The sequence below is a fragment of the Haliotis cracherodii genome, unplaced genomic scaffold (genome assembly GCF_022045235.1).
Source record: "Haliotis cracherodii isolate W230 unplaced genomic scaffold, xgHalCrac1.p SCAF_1, whole genome shotgun sequence".
In the NCBI taxonomy this organism is placed as follows: Eukaryota; Metazoa; Mollusca; class Gastropoda; order Lepetellida; family Haliotidae; genus Haliotis; species Haliotis cracherodii.
In genome coordinates this window covers 73,550,783-73,572,366 of record NW_027266264.1, presented here as the reverse complement: position 1 = coordinate 73,572,366, position 21,584 = coordinate 73,550,783, and the positions used below count along the sequence as shown (strand labels likewise).

Below are 21,584 nucleotides of genomic sequence, written 5' to 3'. Positions count from 1 at the left end.
ATATATTTGTATAAAAATTGACTTTCAGAGATTCTTTGATTTAGAAGAAAAATCAACAATAATCTGTTTTTGTATTTTTTTGTTTAATATTGCATTTGCTTAGATCGGATTTTCTTATGTAACTAATTGGAGACACATGGGTTTGTGTCACTAAAATAATAAGTTTCTTTCGATATGATATTATATAATGTTATAAAGGTATTACAATTGACACCCCACAGGACACTGATGTCACGTCATTAAACTTTCCTTACTCTAAACTTTAAAACCCTAAAACTAATTTTAGATATAGGTAAGAAGTAATACATTATTTGAATTCAGTGCACGGATGGATAACAAGTCTTTTTCTTGATGCCTGAGAAAACAAATGTATATACGTACATTTAAGTGTTAGAGCCCTGCTGCAGAGTTTACACTGATTTTTTAGTGGGATTCCCTTATGTTGATTTATGAGAGTAACACCCCTTGACTGCACGTGGACTTTGTTGATATGTCGACAGAATAAAACTATTTATTTTTTATAAGTGATACACCAAACGTGATTATTCTGTTATCAGCTGGTTGCACATTAATGTTAGTAAGACGGACACAGTGGGATATACTTGTTCAGATGAAACGATGAGAATGGTCTCTTGTCACTTGTTTGTTCTGTGTGTTTTGACGTGTTTACACGTGTCATCGGCCACCCTCTCTAAGAGTGATAAGTCAAAGAAGAACAAAGATGGCAAAAAGGTAAACAAAATACAAATCTAACCAACCAGTGGCACCATGTATCCGACTAGAATCAATAATATTGAGAAAAGGCAGTTGACAAGAACACTTTTGATAACTTGATTGTCTTGACCACAGGAAGAGTGAGTGAGCTGGGTTTCTAACTTTGAACAGTATTTAAGTTCTATATCACAGAATGATGGCAGCTTGATGTGGGAGTAAAGCCAAAAGTGATACAGATCTTACATCTCTCTCTCTCTCTCTCTCTCTCTCTCTCTCTCTCTCTCTCTCTCTCTCTCTCTCTCTCTCTCTCTCTCTGGTAATAATACAAACAACATTTCTATTGTGTTGACGTATCCCACAAGTTACCCTTTTATGTCAGTGTACAATACATCATGAATTACATTGTATGTATTATTTTTCATAATTAACATCCAAGTAAACACTTGATACAATGGTAGCTGACTGACACTGAGGAGATGACTGCCCAGGTAGCATGCCATCATCGGCCCTGCATCGGCCCAACGTCGGCTACACCATCGGCCCAACGTCGGCAAACTGCATCGGGCCGATGAAGTTTTGCTCATCGGATCGACATCGGCCCAACGTCGGCAAACGTCATCGGCCCTGCATCGGCACTGCACCGGCCCAGCATCGGCCCAGTGTTGGCAAACATCGTCGGGCCGATGAAGTTTTGCTCATCGGATCGACATCGGCCCAACGCCGGCAAACATCATCGGCCCTGCATCGGCAATGCACCGGCCCAGCATTGGCTCAGCGACGGCAAACATTGTCGGGCCGATGAAGTTTTGCTCATCGGATCGACATCGGCACAACGTCGTAAATAGTTATCTGGCCAGCCTTCGGCCAGAAATAGGCAACTGTTATGGAATCAGCATCGGATGGACATCGGCCCAATGTCGACAACAATTATCAGCGCAGCATCTGCCATTGTCTTAAATAGGCCGATGTCATCAGAAGTCATAACTGACAACATCTCATTTCATGTAAATGATGCCACAATAGAACTTTTCCAATTGTAGTGTTAGGGTACATAAAACTAAACATTTCTAAAAGCTGCAACTAGCTGTGATGTTAAAGTTACAAAGATAAATGGTAAAACTAAAAATACTGAATTTTTAAAAAGATAATATTTTTTTATCATAGTTAATACTTTGAAAACCAAATGTAAGTAATATAAATACTTCTAGCTATACAAAACAATCGAAATGATTACACTAGTTACAGTACTATTTTTTATGTACCCTAATACATGTGTAGTTAATACTTATAAATAAACACAAAGAGCAAAATAGAATAATAAACTTTATTATTAATTAATTATTTTTACAAGAAAACAGTGTAAATACCTGCAACAAGGCAGATGTGAAACATATATTCTCAAAACCAGTTTTAAAACACAGTCTAAACATATAACCCTCATATTGGCCTGCAAAATTTCATTTATGTGGCTTCAAATTCGTTTGCGAGACAAACTTTTCTCCCCTATTTCATCAAGTTAAAAAAGCATGAAGCAAAGGCCATAACTCCATACAAAATAAGTTCTTATAACCATCTTCTGGAGTTTGTACCTTAGATAAGCACCGAAAGTTTCATTTATTAACTTCAGCAGTGTCCAAGAGAAGCTGGCAGTATATGTTCCAAGTTCAAAAACAAGGGTCATAACCCTGTGAAAAATATGTTGTCAACACCAGCTTTTTGGATTTCTTTGTTCCGTTGCAATTCAGCACTTTTGTTTGCAGATTCTCAATCTACACCTCTGTTTTTCAGTACGCGTTTTCCTGATGCCATTTCTAAGCCTTGCTCCTGGAACTCGAAGCCATTCTTTTACACAGGTCACCATGTACTTGTCAATGGCTTGTAAGAGCCCAGCTGCAGGCTTCCTCCTCAGCTTCTGTTTACAAATGATAGCAAAAAATGCATATTATAAGTCATTGCATGCACTCTCACAATTACGAGTAATGGACTTCACAAGTGTGTCAAAACAAGCCATTGATAACATAATGGAATAATAGAATAAGTAATACCCTGTTCACATGCACCACCTTACATATGTGTGTATATATTATTTTAAGTATTGACACCTGTTAATAAATACAGGATTCACTCAAGGAATTTTCTGCCATGGGCCCTTTATGTGACAATTTCATATATTCCCTAGGTACACCTGCACTTGCCCATACAAATGTCCCATTGTATTTGAAAATGTGAGCCTTTTTCCAAATTTAGGGGCTAAAAGCAGAAGGCCCCACCCTAGAATTATCGGAATCCCAGTAAGTAAATTGATGAGTTTATAATATGTGTAAATAAGTAAATTGAATTATGTGTAATTATATACGCAAATAACATAACCCCTCCCAATATTGCATGGTAGATCCCTAATCTGTTTCTTATGTCAATTAAAAAAGATTTTATAACTGACATATCACCCTATTAATTTAGCCCAATAAACATCCCCAATAACCACATGATAACCCCCCTCCTCCAATCTTGCTGGAGAACAGTTTTAGGTGTGCAATCTCTCTTGTATGTCCATCAAAAGTAAGTCAGCATGAAATTTCATTTGGAAGATTACCATAGTAAGTGTCAGGGGCCCTTAATAGGGCAAACATGATATTAAATATATGCTTATAAATATTTCAAGCAGAAACATGTATCAGTTGGTTTGGTTTGTTGTTTAACGCCTCACTCAGCAATATTCCAGCTATATGACGGCGGTCTGTAAATAATTGAGTCTGGACCAGACAATCCACTGATTATCATCATGAGCATCAATCCATGCAATTGGGATCGATGACATGCATCAACCAAGTCAGAGAGCCTCACCTCCCGATCCCAATAGTCGCCTCATCCCATACGACAAGCATAGTTGCCTTTTACGGCAAGCATGGGTTGCTGAAGATATCTTCTACCCCGGATCTTCTATATGAATCAAAATTGGAGTAAATTTCCCATACTTGACACATCTAAAGAAATTTAATCCACTCACCAGTGCTCTTTCAGTTGCTCGATTTTGGAAAAGCTGCTAAGAGTTCATTCAGCTCATCCATGTTTGCCAATAGGCAATGGCTGAACATCTGGTTTTCTTAAATAGAAATATAAGAATGTTATATATCAAGTTTGTGTAGCAGCAGTGAGCACTAAGCTATTATGGTGATGATGTCAAGAGGTTGAGGGGAATGTTGCTCAAAACATAAAAGTAACATTTAAATAAAGCTTTGGCCATACACAGATATCAGGTCCTTTCCTTAATTCATACATCTTATCTCGTATATTTGCACTTGTACATACAGTCCTTATCTGGAGCCATGTAGCAGAAATAATTTCCCAGGGAAAGTAGTTTCACTTTAATAGCTATAGCCGCATCCATTGAAAAGCAATGAGAAAATCCCCATATTGACATAATATTGAACCGACCCTGTGAAGTCTGGTTACCACAAAACAGATTTCATTTATTATATGATACCAAAATATGTAGATTACATCATGGTAAACCAAAACTGCAAATAAACGCTTATCATTAAAAGATCAGATACAAAGGTATGTACATATTACAAACACTTGTATGCCAAAAATAGCAGGAAAGTATTGGGGACAAGTAATTTTATGCACAGTTTCATTGCTTGTAAACATAGGAAAAGGGATAATGATAAACTGAAATAATATATCTTTAGTTAGAATAAATCAAATTTGAAACAAGGCTCTGGGTGTTTTTCTACAATGGATAATGTCCTGAAAAATCTCTATTGAAGTATCTATTCTTCCTCATCAAAGTTTTACAATTAATTTGAATTTTGATTAAATAAATGACATTCTAAATTGTCATGTAATATATATTTAGCATCATACCTTTGAAATAGTACTTTTTTTAAATTTATAATTCAGTATTACATCACAAATGTACATCATAAATTACTTAAGTAGATAAGACTACCACCTCAACCCCCCCCCCCCCCCCCCCCCCCCCAAAAGATTAATAAATAAAAAAATAAAAATCCATTCTGAATTAGCCATATCTCAAAACCTTAATCGATCGATACAGATACCATACATCGGTATAAGATTTCTGATCGATATATAGGTCTAGGTCTATGTGAGGTATCCAAGTAGATCTTGATAAAATTGCTCACACCTGTAATATGCATTGATCGTTTACAAAAAGAGCTGTCCTTTCATTTCGCCCATTGTCCAGAAAATGTTCAAAATTCGCAAGTAATTATGCCATTAAAAAACATCAATTTTACTTTTTATTTATTTCAACTTTTGTGTGATCGAAAACCGAACTCGGCAGTGTAGCTCCGTTCATCGATCAGTAGGAACATTAGCTGGATCGCATGACATGCACACGCAATGCTGAAAGTTTCCGAAAGCCTCCTTATGAATTTCATGTTCACTGCTTTTTGCGCTGAAGGCAATCACAACATTGATTTGTAAATTCGAGTTTGTAATCAATTTCCTAACCTCATCCATCCCCACACTACGCCTGTGACAATGACAAATAGAGCAATGTTCATTCAAAAATACTAATGTAAGTAATTGTTTGGCTATTCATTTGCTTGCCGCTGTAATACTCTCACTCCGAGATTGCGACTCGTTGGTTGAACATCGCTGAATTTACATGGAAATAAAACATCTCTTGTCATGTTTTGTATTTGCACTTGTCCCCGCGTTTAGCTAGAAATATGTATATGGTGTTTAAAAAATATAAATAGAGAATCTAGTGAGGATGCAGTGTCACGACATATTCCACGGATTTTGTCACTGACGTAGAATATTGACAGGGGTGTGTTTCGCGAACTTCCAAAACACACAGGCCTAGATTTCTCTACTCACGTTGACACATTTGAATGAACACTTTTTCTCGTTTAAATTGTAAGGTTTGAAAATGAAATTAACCACTCGTAAATACAGAAATGAAGTAAACACTTACCGCAAAATAGGTTTTCCCTCAGCCCTCCACGCATCCTTTCGTCGTCTGCTTGAAAAGACGCGCGTGAGTAACAGCGCCCTCTATTACAAGAGTAGCTTCCCTTGAAGCATGTCGTGAAAACGTTGGACCAACGTAACATAACCGATCGCGATATTCCAAACTTTTGCCAACATCTTGTATTTTGCTGAATGAATTGTAAGATGTGACGAATCCCGTCTGTATATTCTCTTTCTGTTGTATATGTGCAGCCAAAAATGGTCAGTGAATGTGCTTGATCTATTTCATTTAAAAAATAAAAATAAAGTTAATATTTTGAGTTCGATTAGAATTATTGTATTGTTCGTAATTATATTTGAATTAAGTTTGTCACATTGTAATCGACAAATGTGTTATTTCTTTTATGTTATCATAACAAAATCAAATCATATATCAGGTTCAATGTCAGTGCCAATCAACAGCATTGGCCCGACAGCGGACCGCTGCAGTTTGCCGATGCCGATATTGCCGGCGGTTGCCGATGTAAAGCCAACGTCGGCCCGATGTAGGTGTGCTAGCTGGGTGTGTAATCAGATGTACTGGCCAGTAGGTTGAAGGAACATACAAAACAAGCATGTCATGGGCAGTTCATCACACTACACAGATCTACAGACTATCCCTTGATGTATTTTCCTAATAGATCCCCGTTCCAAATCTACATTGCACTCTATATGCTTCAGCAAAGTGCATGCATCATGACAAATTCATGATTCAATTCTGAAGACACTTGCCTTCAAATTTGGGTGCTTATGACAATATATTTACTTATTGAGTTGGGAACCTAGCCTGTGGATATTTTTAAAACTCAGCGATGACAGCCAAAATCAGTACCCTCTCAATGATTCCAACCAAATAAACTCATAGAAAGTTGCATGATTGAAAAGCAAGTGTTTAGGGAAATGATTAAGGTGGCAGTTTTAAAAAAAAATATGATTCATGTTTGTTATGGCAGAGTTGTCAGTGCAGTATGTTCTGAATCTGGAATCTATTTGGGAAACTCAGTGTAACATGACAAGTCAAAATCCAAATCATTTAGAGGGAGCAGCACAGTGATACAGTTGCCGCAGCTAAATAAAAGATTACAGTGACACATTGTAATCTGTAGTTCACAGGAAAACAATGTATTACTAGTATATCAATGGCATTTTATTAATGGTTTCCATGACAGTGCCATTAATAACAGTTGAGCTTCTTTGTAAATTTGGGATTATGTTTGAGCATGCATTATCAATACTTCATGCATTTGTAGACACTATGTTCTTCCATTGACCTTGAATACATTCAGACCCCTGAAGATCCATGTTAACGTTGGTCTTCAGCAACCCATACTTGTCGTATGAGGCGACTAACGGGATCAGGTGGTTAGGCTCGCTGACTTGGTTAATGTCATCATATCCCAATTGTGTGGATCGATGCTTGTGATGATGATGATGCTCAATCACTGGAATGTCTGGTCCAGACTCAATTATTTACAGACTGCTGTCATATAGCTGGAACATTGCTGACTGCAGCGTTAAACAGCAAACAAACAAACGAATCGAATACCTACAGCTAGTATTGATAAGCGACTACACCACAAAGCGACTACCTGTGTACATATATTCACAGGTGATGGAGTAATGTACTGTCTACAAACCCCAGGAAGTATTGACAATGTTGGACCTGGAGATGATTGTTTGTTTTTTAACACACAATATATAACCCAGGATACTTCATGATAAGTTAATCCTTTAAATTGCACAGTCCAATGTATGTTTGCAGAGTAAAGTGAAGAGCGTGTTTGAGAGGGGCTTGGTGAAAGAAGATATCACCATCAAGGATATCCTCAAAGAGCATGCTGTGTATAGTCCGTCACAAGTGGATAACAAGGCATTTGAAGGAGAAACACTAGCTTACGTAACACCAGTGAGTTTGAAGATTTATTGCAGTATGCAACTAAGATTAGTCTAAAGTCTAAATTTCTGGCGTCCCCAGCTGTGATATTGCTGGAATATTGCTAAAAGGGGCGTAAAACCAAACTCACTATATCCAAGGAGCTCCAATGCAGGTAAGACACTGCTAGAGCAGCTAACTTTCATTGTCAGGATGCACCCAGTGCAGGTAACATTTCCTACCACAAATGCATGGCAGAAAGTACACTCAATTTATGGATAACATCTTCTTTAATACCATAAAGGCGATGTTTCAGTATAGATCCTTATACAGTTGTCAAGAATGACTGAATGAGGAACATGAAGCCAAATAAACAGGAAATAGCCCGTCCGATTGGCTTCCGCCTATGTGTTCTCTGTCCATCATGTTGTGACAGTATTATCCTTCTGTTGTCATTACTTACTCATGTATGTAATTGTTGTTACTGTTAATCCTCTTCTGTTAATCTTCCACAACTAAGTATATTCTTTACAATGTTCCTCATTCAGTCTTGCTTGACAACGGTATAAGGATCTATACCGAAACGTCGCTTTTACAGTATTAAAGAAGTTGTTATCCATAAATTGTGTCTACTTTGTCATCCGTCAACTTCTAAGTAATGCCTATCAACCAATGCATGGCAGCAGTTTTAGTTGCATAACTTTCCCGTAAAAAATGTCTAGTCCTGTCTTGTGTATCAGGTTCAAATCAATTACCTGAATCAAAAACTTAAACTTGTCTGTTCTCATGCCCATAAATCAGTTACATAGATCACACAGTCTTGTGACATTTCATGGAAGATCAGAGGAAGTGTTGTACGTCACCAGAAAGTGGAGTGAGCGAGTTAGCCTATTGGTTTCAGCGTTGGCTTGTAATGCTGAAAACCCAGATTCGATTCTCTACAAGGGCACAATGTTTGAACCTCATTTCTGGTGTCCCCCCACCATGATATTGTTGGAATACTGGTAATAGCGGCGTGAATTCATATTCACTCACTCACGTCATTTTAGGTAATTAGTTTGTGTACACATCTTGTGACGTTTCACGCATGATCAGAAGTCACTGTGTAACATGTAACGGTGGTCAAGCTGAATTTGCCGACAAGTTTTCCTCACTGATCAAATGGAAAGGACTTTAAATTTTGGAATGAAATTGTAATTAAACAAGCAACCATTTATCAAAAACTTGAACAGGATCAAAATAAACATTTTTATTTTACTTTCACTTTAAAACCAACTCACTCTCTCACTAGTATACTGGATTCCTGTTCATTAAACAAATGGTGGAGCGAGAACTTTTGATTTAAATTTTTTTCTCTTCATTCAGTGGAACAACCATGGTTATGATGTGGCAAAGATATTTGGCAACAAGTTCGACTATGTGTCTCCAGTCTGGCTGCAGATCAAGCGTAAACCAGGGGGGGCGTTCTTCATGCAGGGCGGCCATGACATTGATAAAGGTAGGAGCTTAATCAATGTTAGGCGTTATACAAGACCTGGGCCCCGTTCCACAAAGTATTCTTAGCGCTAAGATGGTCGTAACTCCCATACTTTAACACTGGCTTACGATAGTCATAGCACTAAGATCGCTTTGTGGAATGGTGTCCTGGTGTTAGACTAGAGTCTGAAATTGGTCATGGCTATTGTGTACTTGGACACTCACATAGATCATGTTAAATCACAAATTTTCGGTCAGCTAATTGTGCTTGGATACAAGGCTGTATTGATAAATATATTACTTTAGAAGTTTGATCCATACTGACTCATTTTGTTTCAGGATGGGTGACTGATGTGATTAAAGGAAGAAACACAAAAATGGGTAAGAAGGATTGAAGCATTCAGTCCTACAAATGGCACTCGCTATTGGAATATCTGTGTTAACACTGTGGCAAGATATTTCCTGCTGAGGGGGCATGGGTGACTGAGACGTCTAATCCGCCACAACTCACACTGCAGAGTTGTCTCCCTTAGTCATGCCAGTATCAGCTGATCACTTGTGTAATTCCCAGATTGGCCCTGATTATGATCTTTCATCTGTCGGCACCATGAATTGCAGGTTTGACTGAAGTGGTAATATCTAAAACCTGCATCAGTTTGGGCTGTCCCGACACATAAAGATAATGCATTAAACTTACTCACTCGCTTATTTGACCCGTGAAGATTACGGGGTAGAATAGGTCTTCAGCAACCCATGCTTGCCGTAAAAAGCAACTATGCTTGTCGTCAAAGGCGACTTACGGGATCGGGTGGTCAGGCTCGCTGACTTGGTTGATGCATGTCATCGATCCCAATTGCGTGGATCGATGCTCATGATATCAATCACTGGATTGTCTGGTCCAGACTCGATTATTTACAGACCGCCGTCATATAGCTGGAATATTGCTGAGTGCTGCGTTAAACAACAAACCAAACCACTCGCTTATTTAAGATAGGTCATTATTATCTACTCAGCATGGACAGGTGACATACCATATTCGACGTATATTTGCTATTATATTGGCTCGTGAACAATCCCAATTAGTACCCTTTCCAATTTATCAATGTACACAATACTTATTTATTTGCGTATAATATGCACTCGTGTGTTATGTGAACCCTTAATTATGGGCAATTAAATTCTGGGAAAATATATCTGTTGTACATAAACATTTCAGGCTGTCAGCATAAACCACGAAATAAATCTTTCAAGTCTGTTTTTTTCAAACGAAATAGTATTGTAATAAGAGCCCCCTATTTCTAATTTTGAGAGCGCCCTGGGCGCTTATTACGTCGAATACGGTATTCTTTTAAGGACCGTATCTTAACTGAGATCTAGCAAATTGTTGTCTAGTCATATCCCAATCAGTGGTTTGTCTACTCCAGACTTTAAGTTTTGTTGCACACAGAGATATCTGAAAACTATATTGCACGGGACCATTAATCTGCTTTGGATCATCTTTCCTTATCTCCCTTGAAACACTTTGGTTTGAGGTGTCCCTGCAGGATACAGCAGCAGCATGTGTGCCGCTGTGCCCTGATGGCATGGATCATTGCTCATGCTTATCGTAAGACCTGACTGAGATTGGGGTCTGTGACTTGGCTGAGTGTGTGCCACTGTGCCCTGATGGCATGGATCATTGCTCATGCTTATCGTAAGACCTGACTGAGATTGGGGTCTGTGACTTGGCTGAGTGTGTGCCGCTGTGCCCTGATGGCATGGATCATTGCTTCATGCTTATTGTAAGACCTGACGGAGATTGGGATCTGTGACTTGGCTGAGTGTGTGCCGCTGTGCCCTGATGGCATGGATCATTGCTTCATGCTTATTGTAAGACCTGACTGAGATTGGGATCTGTGACTTGGCTGAGTGTGTGCCACTGTGCCCTGATGGCATGGATCATTGCTCATGCTTATCGTAAGACCTGACTGAGATTGGGATCTGTGACTTGGCTGAGTGTGTGCCACTGTGCCCTGATGGCATGGATCATTGCTCATGCTTATCGTAAGACCTGACTGAGATTGGGGTCTGTGACTTGGCTGAGTGTGTGCCACTGTGCCCTGATGGCATGGATCATTGCTCATGCTTTCAATCACTGGTTTGTTGAGTTTATGATTATGTGCAGGCCGTCTAGATATAGCTGAAATATTCCTGTAGCAATGAAAAAGTCCTTCACTCGTGTGTCTCATGATGATGATTAAGTTTATATGATGTTGAAAAGTGACATAAACGTTTATTTTTGAATGTTTCTCTACCAGAAATATCACCTTGCATGATAGTAAACTTGTGATGATGATCTGACGGTTTTGTCACAGTGCCACGTGTGTTGTTTGATGGGTGGAACTACAATGATTACAAGGCAGTGTTTGCTAGTGAGGATCTCATAGAGGATTGCATCAACACTATTCTCAAGTTCCTTAAGGTTTGTGTTCCTTTTCATGGTATTCTATAGATTCAAGACATCCAAATTCCAGCTCTTTTGCTAAAATATACATCTTTATTTCATCATGCTTCCCATGCAATAACATAAGATGCTGAAGTAATGGAGGTTTGACACAAACTCCCGTATCAGCATCTTATGGCTATTGTGAAAAGTGAGTGAGTTGAGTTTAACGCCACTAGGAACTGTATTCAAGTTGACACAGCATGTCGGCTGAATGTGGGAGGAAAGCCTGAAGTGCTAACAAACCTTGAAACATAATCAGGCCAAACTGGGCTTTGAACCCATGATACAGGTTCCTGGCAACTCTGGATGCAACTCTGCACAGGAAATTGCAGCACCTTACTTGTCTGGACCCCACACACACACACACCTCCCATTAAGAACTGATGACATATTAATCAATGTCCGCTTCCTAATGAAAGGGAATGTTCCTAATGTTTGAATTTGATTGTATCAAAATAACACATATTTAATGGTTTGGTCATCAAATTCAAATTGATAACACAAGCCTCCACATCAGTGCCACATTCACAGCATACGAAATTATTACCGTGATCAACAGCGTCCATTCAAATGTCATTCTCAGGTCTTTACGGGGAATGGATGATGCAATTTGTAATTGAGAAATAGCGAAAGTCATGCAACTAATGTTAGCTCACCTGATCACCTTGTCATATTTCCCGTTTTCTTTTTCAGAAACAAGGGATGCCCGGCATAGTGGTTGAAATCTGGTCTCAACTTGGAGGACATATGACGGAGTGAGTGAGGGAGTGTGTGAGGGAGTGAGTGAGGGAGTGAGTGAGGGAGGGAGTGAGGGAGGGAGTGAGGGAGTGAGTGAGGGAGTGAGTGGTATTTGTTGATAAGGATGACTTACCGGTCATGACTGACTACTGCAATACTAGACTCACCACCAACAGAAACGCGAACCATAGAAACATATAGAGAAGTATGTACTTTAAGAAGAGATGTTTCCAGTGTGTACCACTTAATGACAAAACTAACAATCAGTCAAGTGTTACCACAGCGTGTCTTTATTCTTATCACGATATCCTGCACGTGATTTCCAAACATTACACACTAATCCTGCACAAGACAAATGGTGCATCTCGAGTAATGGATCTATGAAGTCACATGTGGTGTGTTCACGAGCGTTGATTCACACAACATATAAACCAGTATGTTTGTTTGTGCATCGAACCAATCTAATATCTCTTGAATATGAGTTAGTCTTCATATATTAACCAACATGTATGGTATTCATGTTGCTTTTGTCGGTGAGTATATTTTAAAAGACTTAAGTTACTTCTACCTTCCCACAATGCATTATTATTATATGGAGATTTATGATTTTATTTCTTTATAGTTATAACATGTTATACAGCTACAGTTTACACCAGTGTCTAACAAAAACTTTTGACACTACTTTCCCAAACTATTTGGTACATTTATTGTCTTGGCATTTATTACCTGAGCTTATAAGACAAATAATTTACTTGACTTGGACTTCAGTCTTGTGGCTCAAGTCATAGACTGCTTTTGTGGTATCAGTGTCATATAGTGATTTTCTAATTTGTCCATGGTGTATTGCTATTTGGTTGTGAACATCTGAAAATTAACAGACAACTGAAATGCAGTTTACCAAGGGAGATAACTGGGAGATGGCCCTAACCACCAGTTGGTGTTACCTTCAGTGTTACAGTCGGTGTTACAGTCGGTGTTATGTTTCAGAGAGCTGGTGCACTTCCTCACACACATGGGAGAGATGTTCCGAGCAGACAACAAGCTCTTCATCCTCGTCATCCCTCCACCCCTGTATGGGAAGTGAGTTGACTCCTTGGTCGGATACTGCTCAGAAAAATTCAAAAGGATATTACCAGTGTCCTTATTCTATTTCAAAGCCAGGGCAGTGGGCTAGTGGTTCAAGCATTGGCACATTGCACACAAGGTCTGGGTTCTATTAAAATGGTGTTAACCTCTACTCCCTCTTTCATAGCCTTGCTCAGATTATACATGTGACGGACATGGTGATTGGTTGGGTACAATGGCAGCAGGGAATGGATGGTACATGGATGTCTATTATGTTTGTTTGTAGTTTATCTCCTCACTCGGGAATATTCTAGCGGCCTGTAAGTATTCAAACCAGTGATTGATATTATGAGCATCCCACATCATCGGGGTATGGTGACACACAATTAACAAGGTAAGCAAGTGCGACCACCTGGGTGCAGTTGTACAAAACAACTTTAGCGCTACATTGTTCGTAAGTATGGGAGTTACGATCAGCTTAGCCCTACATTGTTTGTAAGCCTATGTTAAAGTATGGGAGTTACGATCACCTTAGCGCTACATTGTTTGTAAGCCTATGTTAAAGTATGGGAGTTACGATCACCTTAGCGCTACATTGTTTGTAAGCCTATGTTAAAGTATGGGAGGTACGATCACCTTAGCCCTACATTGTTTGTAAGCCTATGTTAAAGTATGGGAGGTACGTTCACCTTAGCCCTACATTGTTTGTAAGCCTATGTTAAAGTATGGGAGGTACGTTCACCTTAGCGCTAAGATCCCTTTGTACAATTTGATCCTGATCCATATGGTCACCCCTGCTATACACATGGGTTCCTGGGGACCAATTCTAACCTGAAATGTCAACAGGGCCTTGGAAGACTAGCTACGATCTATCAGACTTCCATGGGACTAGAATAGGTCCCAAGATCAGCTGCTTCGCTTAGGGTTATTATCATTTTAAATATGTTTAGTAAAAGCTGCATCTAAATTAAGAAGATATTGGAATATATTATTCCTGATAAAAAAATGGTTTCAGATACAATTTTTGCCGATCCTTGCATTAAAATCCTTTAAAGTTATATCTTTGGGTGTGTCTTGACCGAATCACCGGTAGATTCCAAGAAAACGTGTGTACAGCTGATTGCTGTGTCCAGCTTAGTTTAGGAGAAAATACACAAGGTAATCTTAATCCCTCGATATAAAACAATGGCTAGCAGAACAAAAAATACAATTTAAACGGTAAATCAACATGTCTGGTGATTTTTTATCTCAAATTTCGCAGGGTACAGTGTATTTATTTTTCTGCGCTTGGTATTCAAAATTTTATTTTTTTTAAATACTGTATCCGATAGAGGGGCGTGCGCATTATACATGGGTGCACACTATACTCAAGAAAATACGGTAATCTATCGCTTCTCATAAGAGGTGTCTGTATGAAATGTTGTGGCGAGGCCAGGGGCTTGGTTGATTGCATGTTATCAGACACTAACTGTGTGGGATGTTGCTCCTGATATCAAACACTGGCGCACCTGACCCAGATTTGATTATAGCACATTGTCATCTAACTGGATTATTGTTGACTGTGGCATAAAGCAACAAACAAACCAATCTCTGGTCTGTCTAAGTTCATTCCTGCTAGCTGCTGTATTTTAAATATCATGTTACTGAGGTTGCCTTGGGTTGGTTTCAGTTGTGTTGTCCTCTCTGTGTATGTGCACGTTGTAGTGTACTACTTGTCAAGCTTGAGACTTGTTTTATTTGGGGGGGGCACAGGGGGCCCAGTCGTCTAAGGCGCCACGATTCGCTGTGCAGAGTTGCGTCCCTTGGCCACGCCAGAAACCTATGATTGTGGGTTCGAATCCCGGTTCGCCCCGATTATGTTTCTAGGTTTGTCAGCACCATACCTGCGCTCGTGGGTTTCACCGAAGTGGTAAACGTCTGAGACCTGCATCACTTCTTGCTTTCCTCCCACATTAAGCTGACACGCCGTGATATAACTGGAAAACTGTTAAAAGTGGCGTTAAACCAAACTCACACACACTTGTTTTATTCATTGTAACACAAATGAGTTGACTGTGTTAACATGTCCTCCACAGAGACAGGCCGGGGCTGATTTCCAGGAAGGAGTTTGAAGCTCTGGCCCCATATGTTGACAGGTTCAGTCTCATGACCTACGACTTCTCTAACCCTCAGAGGTAGGTGGCATCTGTGTGGGAGACCCAGTCTTATGACCTACGACTTCTCCAACCCTCAGAGGTAGGTGACATCTGTGTGGGGGCCCCAGTCTCATGACCTACGACTTCTCCAACCCTCAGAGGTAGGTGGCATCTGTGTGGGAGACCCAGTCTCATGACCTATGACTTCTCCAACCCTCAGAGGTAGGTGACATCTGTGTGGGGGCCCCAGTCACATGACCTATGACTTCTCCAACCCTCAGAGGTAGGTGACATCTGTGTGGGGGCCCCAGTCTCATGACCTACGACTTCTCCAACCCTCCACATGTTGTTGTTTCTTATTAATTCAACATTCAATACCAACTCGTGTTATTCCGGGACAAAGCCAAATAGCGACTCGTGACCCTCTCATGGCCATTTTTGCGACCGGGTTCAGTCTTAGCGCAGACGGGCATACCTAAAACAATTGTCAACTCGTTGCGTAATGGTTCACATGTATTTCCCCATATATTGTATATATTTCAGATGCAATTTAAAGCACATCGGGACATGCGGAATTATACAGTATGATTGAACACATTTAGCTGTGTCTTGGGTATATTTTTAGTTGCAAGACATATGTAAAATAAAATAAAAAACCTGAGGGATTCTTTGACCGAAGAACTTGAAGTCATACGTGCATTTTGATTGGTTTGTCGTATTTTCGCACATAACATTCATGGAAAGGGGGACGAGTCTTCTTGCAGGTTACGGAAAGGGGCGTGTGGTGACAAATGATCAATTCAAAAGAGCAACCTTTTCTATTTGTTTCAGGCCAGGACCAAACAGCCCCCTGGTGTGGGTGAGAGAGTGTGTGGAGACATTATCTCCCCCTGATTCAGCCCAGTACAGAGATAAGATCCTACTGGGACTGAACTTCTATGGCAATCACTACGGCCCAGGAGTTGGGGAACCAGTTTTAGGAAACAAGTGAGTAAACAAAAGCATTTATTCTATGTTCAGATTTACAAAGGAAAGCAATTATTGATTATATATTTAACAATCTTCTTAGGGCTTAAAAAAATATAAGAATTGGTTCTCAGGCAATGATTTTTGAAAATATAGTGAGGGCGGGCGTGGTTTTTTTGGTTTTCTTGTTCAAACTAGTAGGTAACCAAATAACAGTTGTGTACCATCAACCTGGGAAACAGCCTCCCAACATAAACAAGCATACAAATTTCTGTTACCACCATGACCATAACGAGATACGCAGTAAAGCAGGGCGCATGTAAAGGGAAGTAACTGTGTGCTATATTGGAGTGCATTATTAAGCATAAGGATTTTTTATATTTTTTTAAAAATGGAAATAAAAATGGAGACAAACCGATGTCTTTTCAGATATATTGAAATTCTTAAAACCAAGCCAAAGATTTCATGGAGAGAAGATATTGCAGAACACATTGTTGAATTCAGGTAAGATAAGATGGATTGTTGTGAAGTATTAGAACAGCTTCCTACCATGATAAATAAAGTTTATTTTGTTTATTCTTTGAAATAGTTTGTAACATGACTCAGTATTATGACTATCAATAGGTGATGCAAAACATCCACTAAACAGCCTGTTCATGAACAACTGAACACCACATGTTCAATCTCATTAAAATCAGATCTTAGTTCTCGCTACCGCTATAAACAAAGATCTGCGGACATCCAATTATGGGTCACATCATAATGACCTTGCAGGAACTTTGACCAACCAATGGAATGACTGAGAAAAAGTCGACATTACCCAGTCAGAGGCAGCTTTCTCGTGCTTTACGACACTAATTTCAAATTGGCAACTACGCTTCAAAACATTTTATGACAAATTCTCGATTAAAAAATTGAAACCGGAACAAAAGAACATTCTGGAATGGCTAATAGATTGTCTAGATTGTATGGATTCAGTCGTTAAGCCTGTTACTATTGTTCAGAATACCCCGTGTTAAAGTTTTCGAGGTTGCATGATTAGAAATCACATTCCGACTGTCACTTTCCTGATCTGGTAAGCAACGCTATTATTGGTTGGATGAAAGGTTGTTCTGACATGACCCCTAATGGGATGTCCTCAGATCTTTGTTTAGCGGTAGCGAGAACAAAGATCTGATTTTAATGAGATTGAAAATATGTTTAAATTAAACACATGTACTTTACTAAAGGAGATGTATGAAATTAATGGCTCTAAGAAAGTACTTTATTATTCAAACAGCCTGGTATGTTACTCAAGGAGAGACTTTCTGGTGTGACTATACAGAGACATTATTTGCTAGGTGACTTGGTGCAACTGATGCTTCAGTGAATGAACATGCGACATGTTTTGTCTTTCTATGCAGCAGCAGTACCGGACAGCACGTGGTGTTCTTCCCCACACCACACTCCATCCAGATGAGGCTCGACCTGGCCAAACAGCTGGGGACAGGCATCTCTATATGGGAAGTGGGGCAGGGACTGGACTTCTTCTATGACTTGTTGTGATGGACGAGGCTCAGCTTTACATGTAGGTGGACACCGGGAGGTTGCTGTGGGTCAAGGACTGGACTTCTTCTATGACTTGTGGTGATGGACGAGGCTCAGCTTTACATGTAGGTGGACACCGACAACATGCTGTGGGGCAGGGACTGGGCTTCTTCTATGACTGATGACAGGGCTCGACTTTGCCACGCACTTGGACACCAGGATATCTCTGTGGGGCCTTAATGGACTTCTTCTATTACTTGATGTGACGGATGAGGCTCAACCCTGCCTTGCAGTTGGACACCGGGACCTCATGATAAGCTTGAACTATTGGTCTGTTTGTAGTCACCAAATGGTAGCTTTGTTGGAAGCATACAAATAGAAACATAATCATAAAAATTGTACACTTGTAAAATCCCGACTATATCACAGGCATATGTTTATGAATCACTACGCAAATAGTGATGATACCAGGTGTTCCTCTAAAGGTGAGCATATCCTTCCCCACCTGTGGCACCCATCACAAACACATGCAGTGCCAAGTCAATTGCTCACCTGAAAGAACACAGGAACATCTGGTACAAGTCAAAATGGAGAATTGCATCAGATATCAGTTTGTCACTGATGCGTATTTGGAAATGTCATCAACATGACTATAATAAATCTTTTTGAAAGCTTTACTCAGGCCTTGATAGTTGTAACCTGACCAAACAACTTTTGAACAATCCTTTAAAATTTTCGTAGAGAGAGCATGCCCGATTTTATCTCAAAAGTTGTGAAATGTAGACACCTAAGGCTGCAGCTACTGGGATATTGGTCGACATGAAGGAAAAGTTGACTATTGGAAAGTCATCCCTCTTGTCATACAGCCTTATCCATAACCTTTTTGTAACTCTGAATCCTTGTGCAAAGATCTAAGTATGAAACCAGAGACCATATAATAGATGGTCTCTGATGAAACAGATGAGGCTTTCACTGGTCTCATTTATTTCTAGCTCAGGTGGGTAAATCAGTTCAAGGTAGTTGTCTATTGACCATTATTGAACGATATCAAATCATCGATATACCTGAAAGTTAATTTTAGCTTCTTGGCCATATTCCCTTGTTTTGATTTTGCCAGATCTGTGCAGAAATTCTGACTGCTGTGCATAAAGTAACAGATGGACAAGAAGGGGAGCACAGTGGTTGCCCCTCGGGATGCCTCCTTCTTGCCTTAATGTTATCTGTGGAGGACACCCTGCAGTTCACACGTTTTGACAAATTGTCCAGAGCCTTTGAAGATAGAGGTGTAAATATATCTATGGTCACCATATTTTTTAAAAAGTGTTCATAATTTGACTAGAAACCGAAAATAATACATTTTCAATAAACGGACATGGTGGAACTGCGATCCAAGAAGTAGACACATGCTCTCCAGCCCTCCACCTCCCCCCTCGCTCCTACTTCCCCAGCCCCGGTACATTTTGTCACAGAGCCTACGGCAGACTTGTACAGACTTTCTGGACAAGTGTCCACTAGCCTTTTTATCAAAGTCTTGTTTCCACAGGGTTTGATATAGGCTAGTGGTCACGCTTGCCTCAGGAAGATGGTGAAGTCCATGCCTGTGATAGTTCTGTGCTTTAAAGAACTACTCATTTAACCATCTACTAATCTACTACTAATTAATATATGTATACTGTGTAATGAGGACCTGATATTCATTGAAAATGAATTTGACTATTTTCTGTTGTATTGATCCTTTTCGGACATGTTGCTTGATGGATCCAAGTTCACTAAATATGTACTGGTTTACAACCCGTAAACTTGTGACGTGAATTGTCTCTGGTCAGGTGGGTCCCACTGTGGAGATATACACTGACCAGGTGTGGGAGCCGTCCCTGCTATACCTGCTGGCTAGGGGTTGTTGCCATCAGGTGGGTCCCACTGTGGAGATGTACACTGACAAGGTGTGGGAGCCGTCCCTGCTATACCTGCTGGCTAGGGGTTGTTGCCATCAGGTGGGTCCCACTGTGGAGATGTACACTGACAAGGTGTGGGAGCCGTCCCTGCTATACCTGCTGGCTAGGGGTTGTTGCCATCAGGTGGGTCCCACTGTGGAGATGTACACTGACCAGGTGTGGGAGCCGTCCCTGCTATACCTGCTGGCTAGGGGTTGTTGCCATCAGGTGGGTCCCACTGTGGAGATGTACACTGACCAGGTATTGGAGCCGTCCCTGCTATACCTGCTGGCTAGGGGTTGTTGCCATCAGGTGGGTCCCACTGTGGAGATGTACACTGACCAGGTGTGGGAGCTGTCCCTGCTATACCTGCTGGCTAGGGGTTGTTCCCATCAAGGGTCAGGCTATGAATATTTGTTTTATTGCCTGTTTTTTCAAGTCTGAACTGTATTTTTCATATGATGGAGTTGTTGTCTGTGATCATTAGTTTTTCAATTAAGGTGTGAGATATTTCATTGATTTGGTTTGCCTTTGTTGATGAATGTATATCTTATATTCCATTTTAAGCCACAGATGAGATAGAGATCACAGATCTCTTCAATGCTCCCGTGGATAGAGTGAGACAGACTGGTTTACAGATTCTTTCAGTGGAATAATAATAAACCTAATTGCACTATTGTGTTTTATATAACTGAATGCAATTATAAGGGTCAATCCCAGCAATAGATTAAACAACAAGGAAGTGAGACATAATATATTGACAGAACTCACCACACATTGCAGCATTTTGAGACAATGGTTTGAATAAGAAAAAACGATGATCTGACATTTCCTTTTTATTTTACCGGCAAGGATCATTCAAGAAAAAAATGTCTCAAACCAAGCAATAAAAACCAGTCTGGCTCAATCCTGTCAAGTATACAATTTGGGTTACGCCACTAACGTTTATAAGAATCGATCTGTACATAATTTCACGGAATTAATTGGTGTTTCAGTAGATTGCTTTTGGCTGATGATGTGACTCTGTACCTGAGAGTGGGCACCGCAGTGCGCACGCAACCATATCATGCTAACACGTGATATAACTTAAATAGTGAAAGAACAGTGAGTGTAGATTGGTTCAATGATAAAAAGCGTTTTGAATTTGTCATTCAACACACTTACCATCAACTGCATTGGCCAAGGGACGCAGCAATGCCTTAGCCAACTGGTGCCGTTCCAGTAGAAGTGTTGATGCAGCTCCTGGTGTAAACTAGGATATTACTTACTATATTGTTTCTTCTGCTGAGAGCAGAGACCTAATATTTCGTTGTTGTTTGTTTTTGTTTTTTTATAAACGTCGTAGATGATTGCAGCTTGGGGCCTATCAATGTCGTTTGTTATCTTCATATAAATCTGTAGCAATCGTGTGTTCCCATTTTTCACCTGTACCCGTTCGACATTGAAGATCCGTCTCATTTTAGCCTTGTGCTTGACTAGAAGTAGGCGTCGATACTTGCAACATTCCACTGAATGAGGTTTCCCCAACCTGTCTGGGGCAGCAGTTAAGTCTGGAGCTGTGAAAGGATTCATGTATGACTGCAGTTTATTGGGGTATGCAAGGAATAAAATTGTGATTCTTTTATTATGAGTTGTGTTATATTTGTCCACATCACATGCAGCTAGCATTGACATTGCTAGCTTCTGGA

At 40.0% G+C, this 21,584-nt stretch overlaps 1 protein-coding gene across 2 annotated transcripts; it reads left to right on the top strand.

The window, feature by feature from the left end:
* The first annotated feature begins 441 nt into the window (after positions 1-441).
* Positions 442-21,503, top strand: LOC139471612 (chitinase domain-containing protein 1-like). 2 transcript variants are annotated; one of them, XM_071254123.1, is made up of 11 exons: positions 442-732; positions 7,460-7,603; positions 8,936-9,068; positions 9,386-9,427; positions 11,401-11,507; positions 12,225-12,286; positions 13,257-13,349; positions 15,410-15,508; positions 16,301-16,456; positions 16,865-16,939; positions 17,842-21,503. In XM_071254123.1, the coding sequence occupies exons 1-11, from the start codon at positions 619-621 to the stop codon at positions 17,978-17,980; spliced, it is 1,164 nt and encodes a 387-aa protein (XP_071110224.1). In that variant the 5' UTR covers positions 442-618; the 3' UTR covers positions 17,981-21,503. The 2 variants fall into 2 exon arrangements, with proteins under 2 accessions (XP_071110224.1, XP_071110135.1); XM_071254034.1 differs by having other exon boundaries at positions 17,839-21,503.
* The last annotated feature ends 81 nt before the right edge of the window (positions 21,504-21,584 follow it).

Coding starts and splice junctions, on each gene's coding strand:
- LOC139471612 (XM_071254034.1), top strand. CDS start 619: ATGAGAATGGTCTCTTGTCACTTGTTTGTTCTGTGTGTTTTGACGTGT. Junction 12,287..13,256: donor CTTGGAGGACATATGACGGA/GTGAGTGAGGGA, acceptor GTTATGTTTCAG/AGAGCTGGTGCACTTCCTCA. Junction 13,350..15,409: donor CCTCCACCCCTGTATGGGAA/GTGAGTTGACTC, acceptor TGTCCTCCACAG/AGACAGGCCGGGGCTGATTT.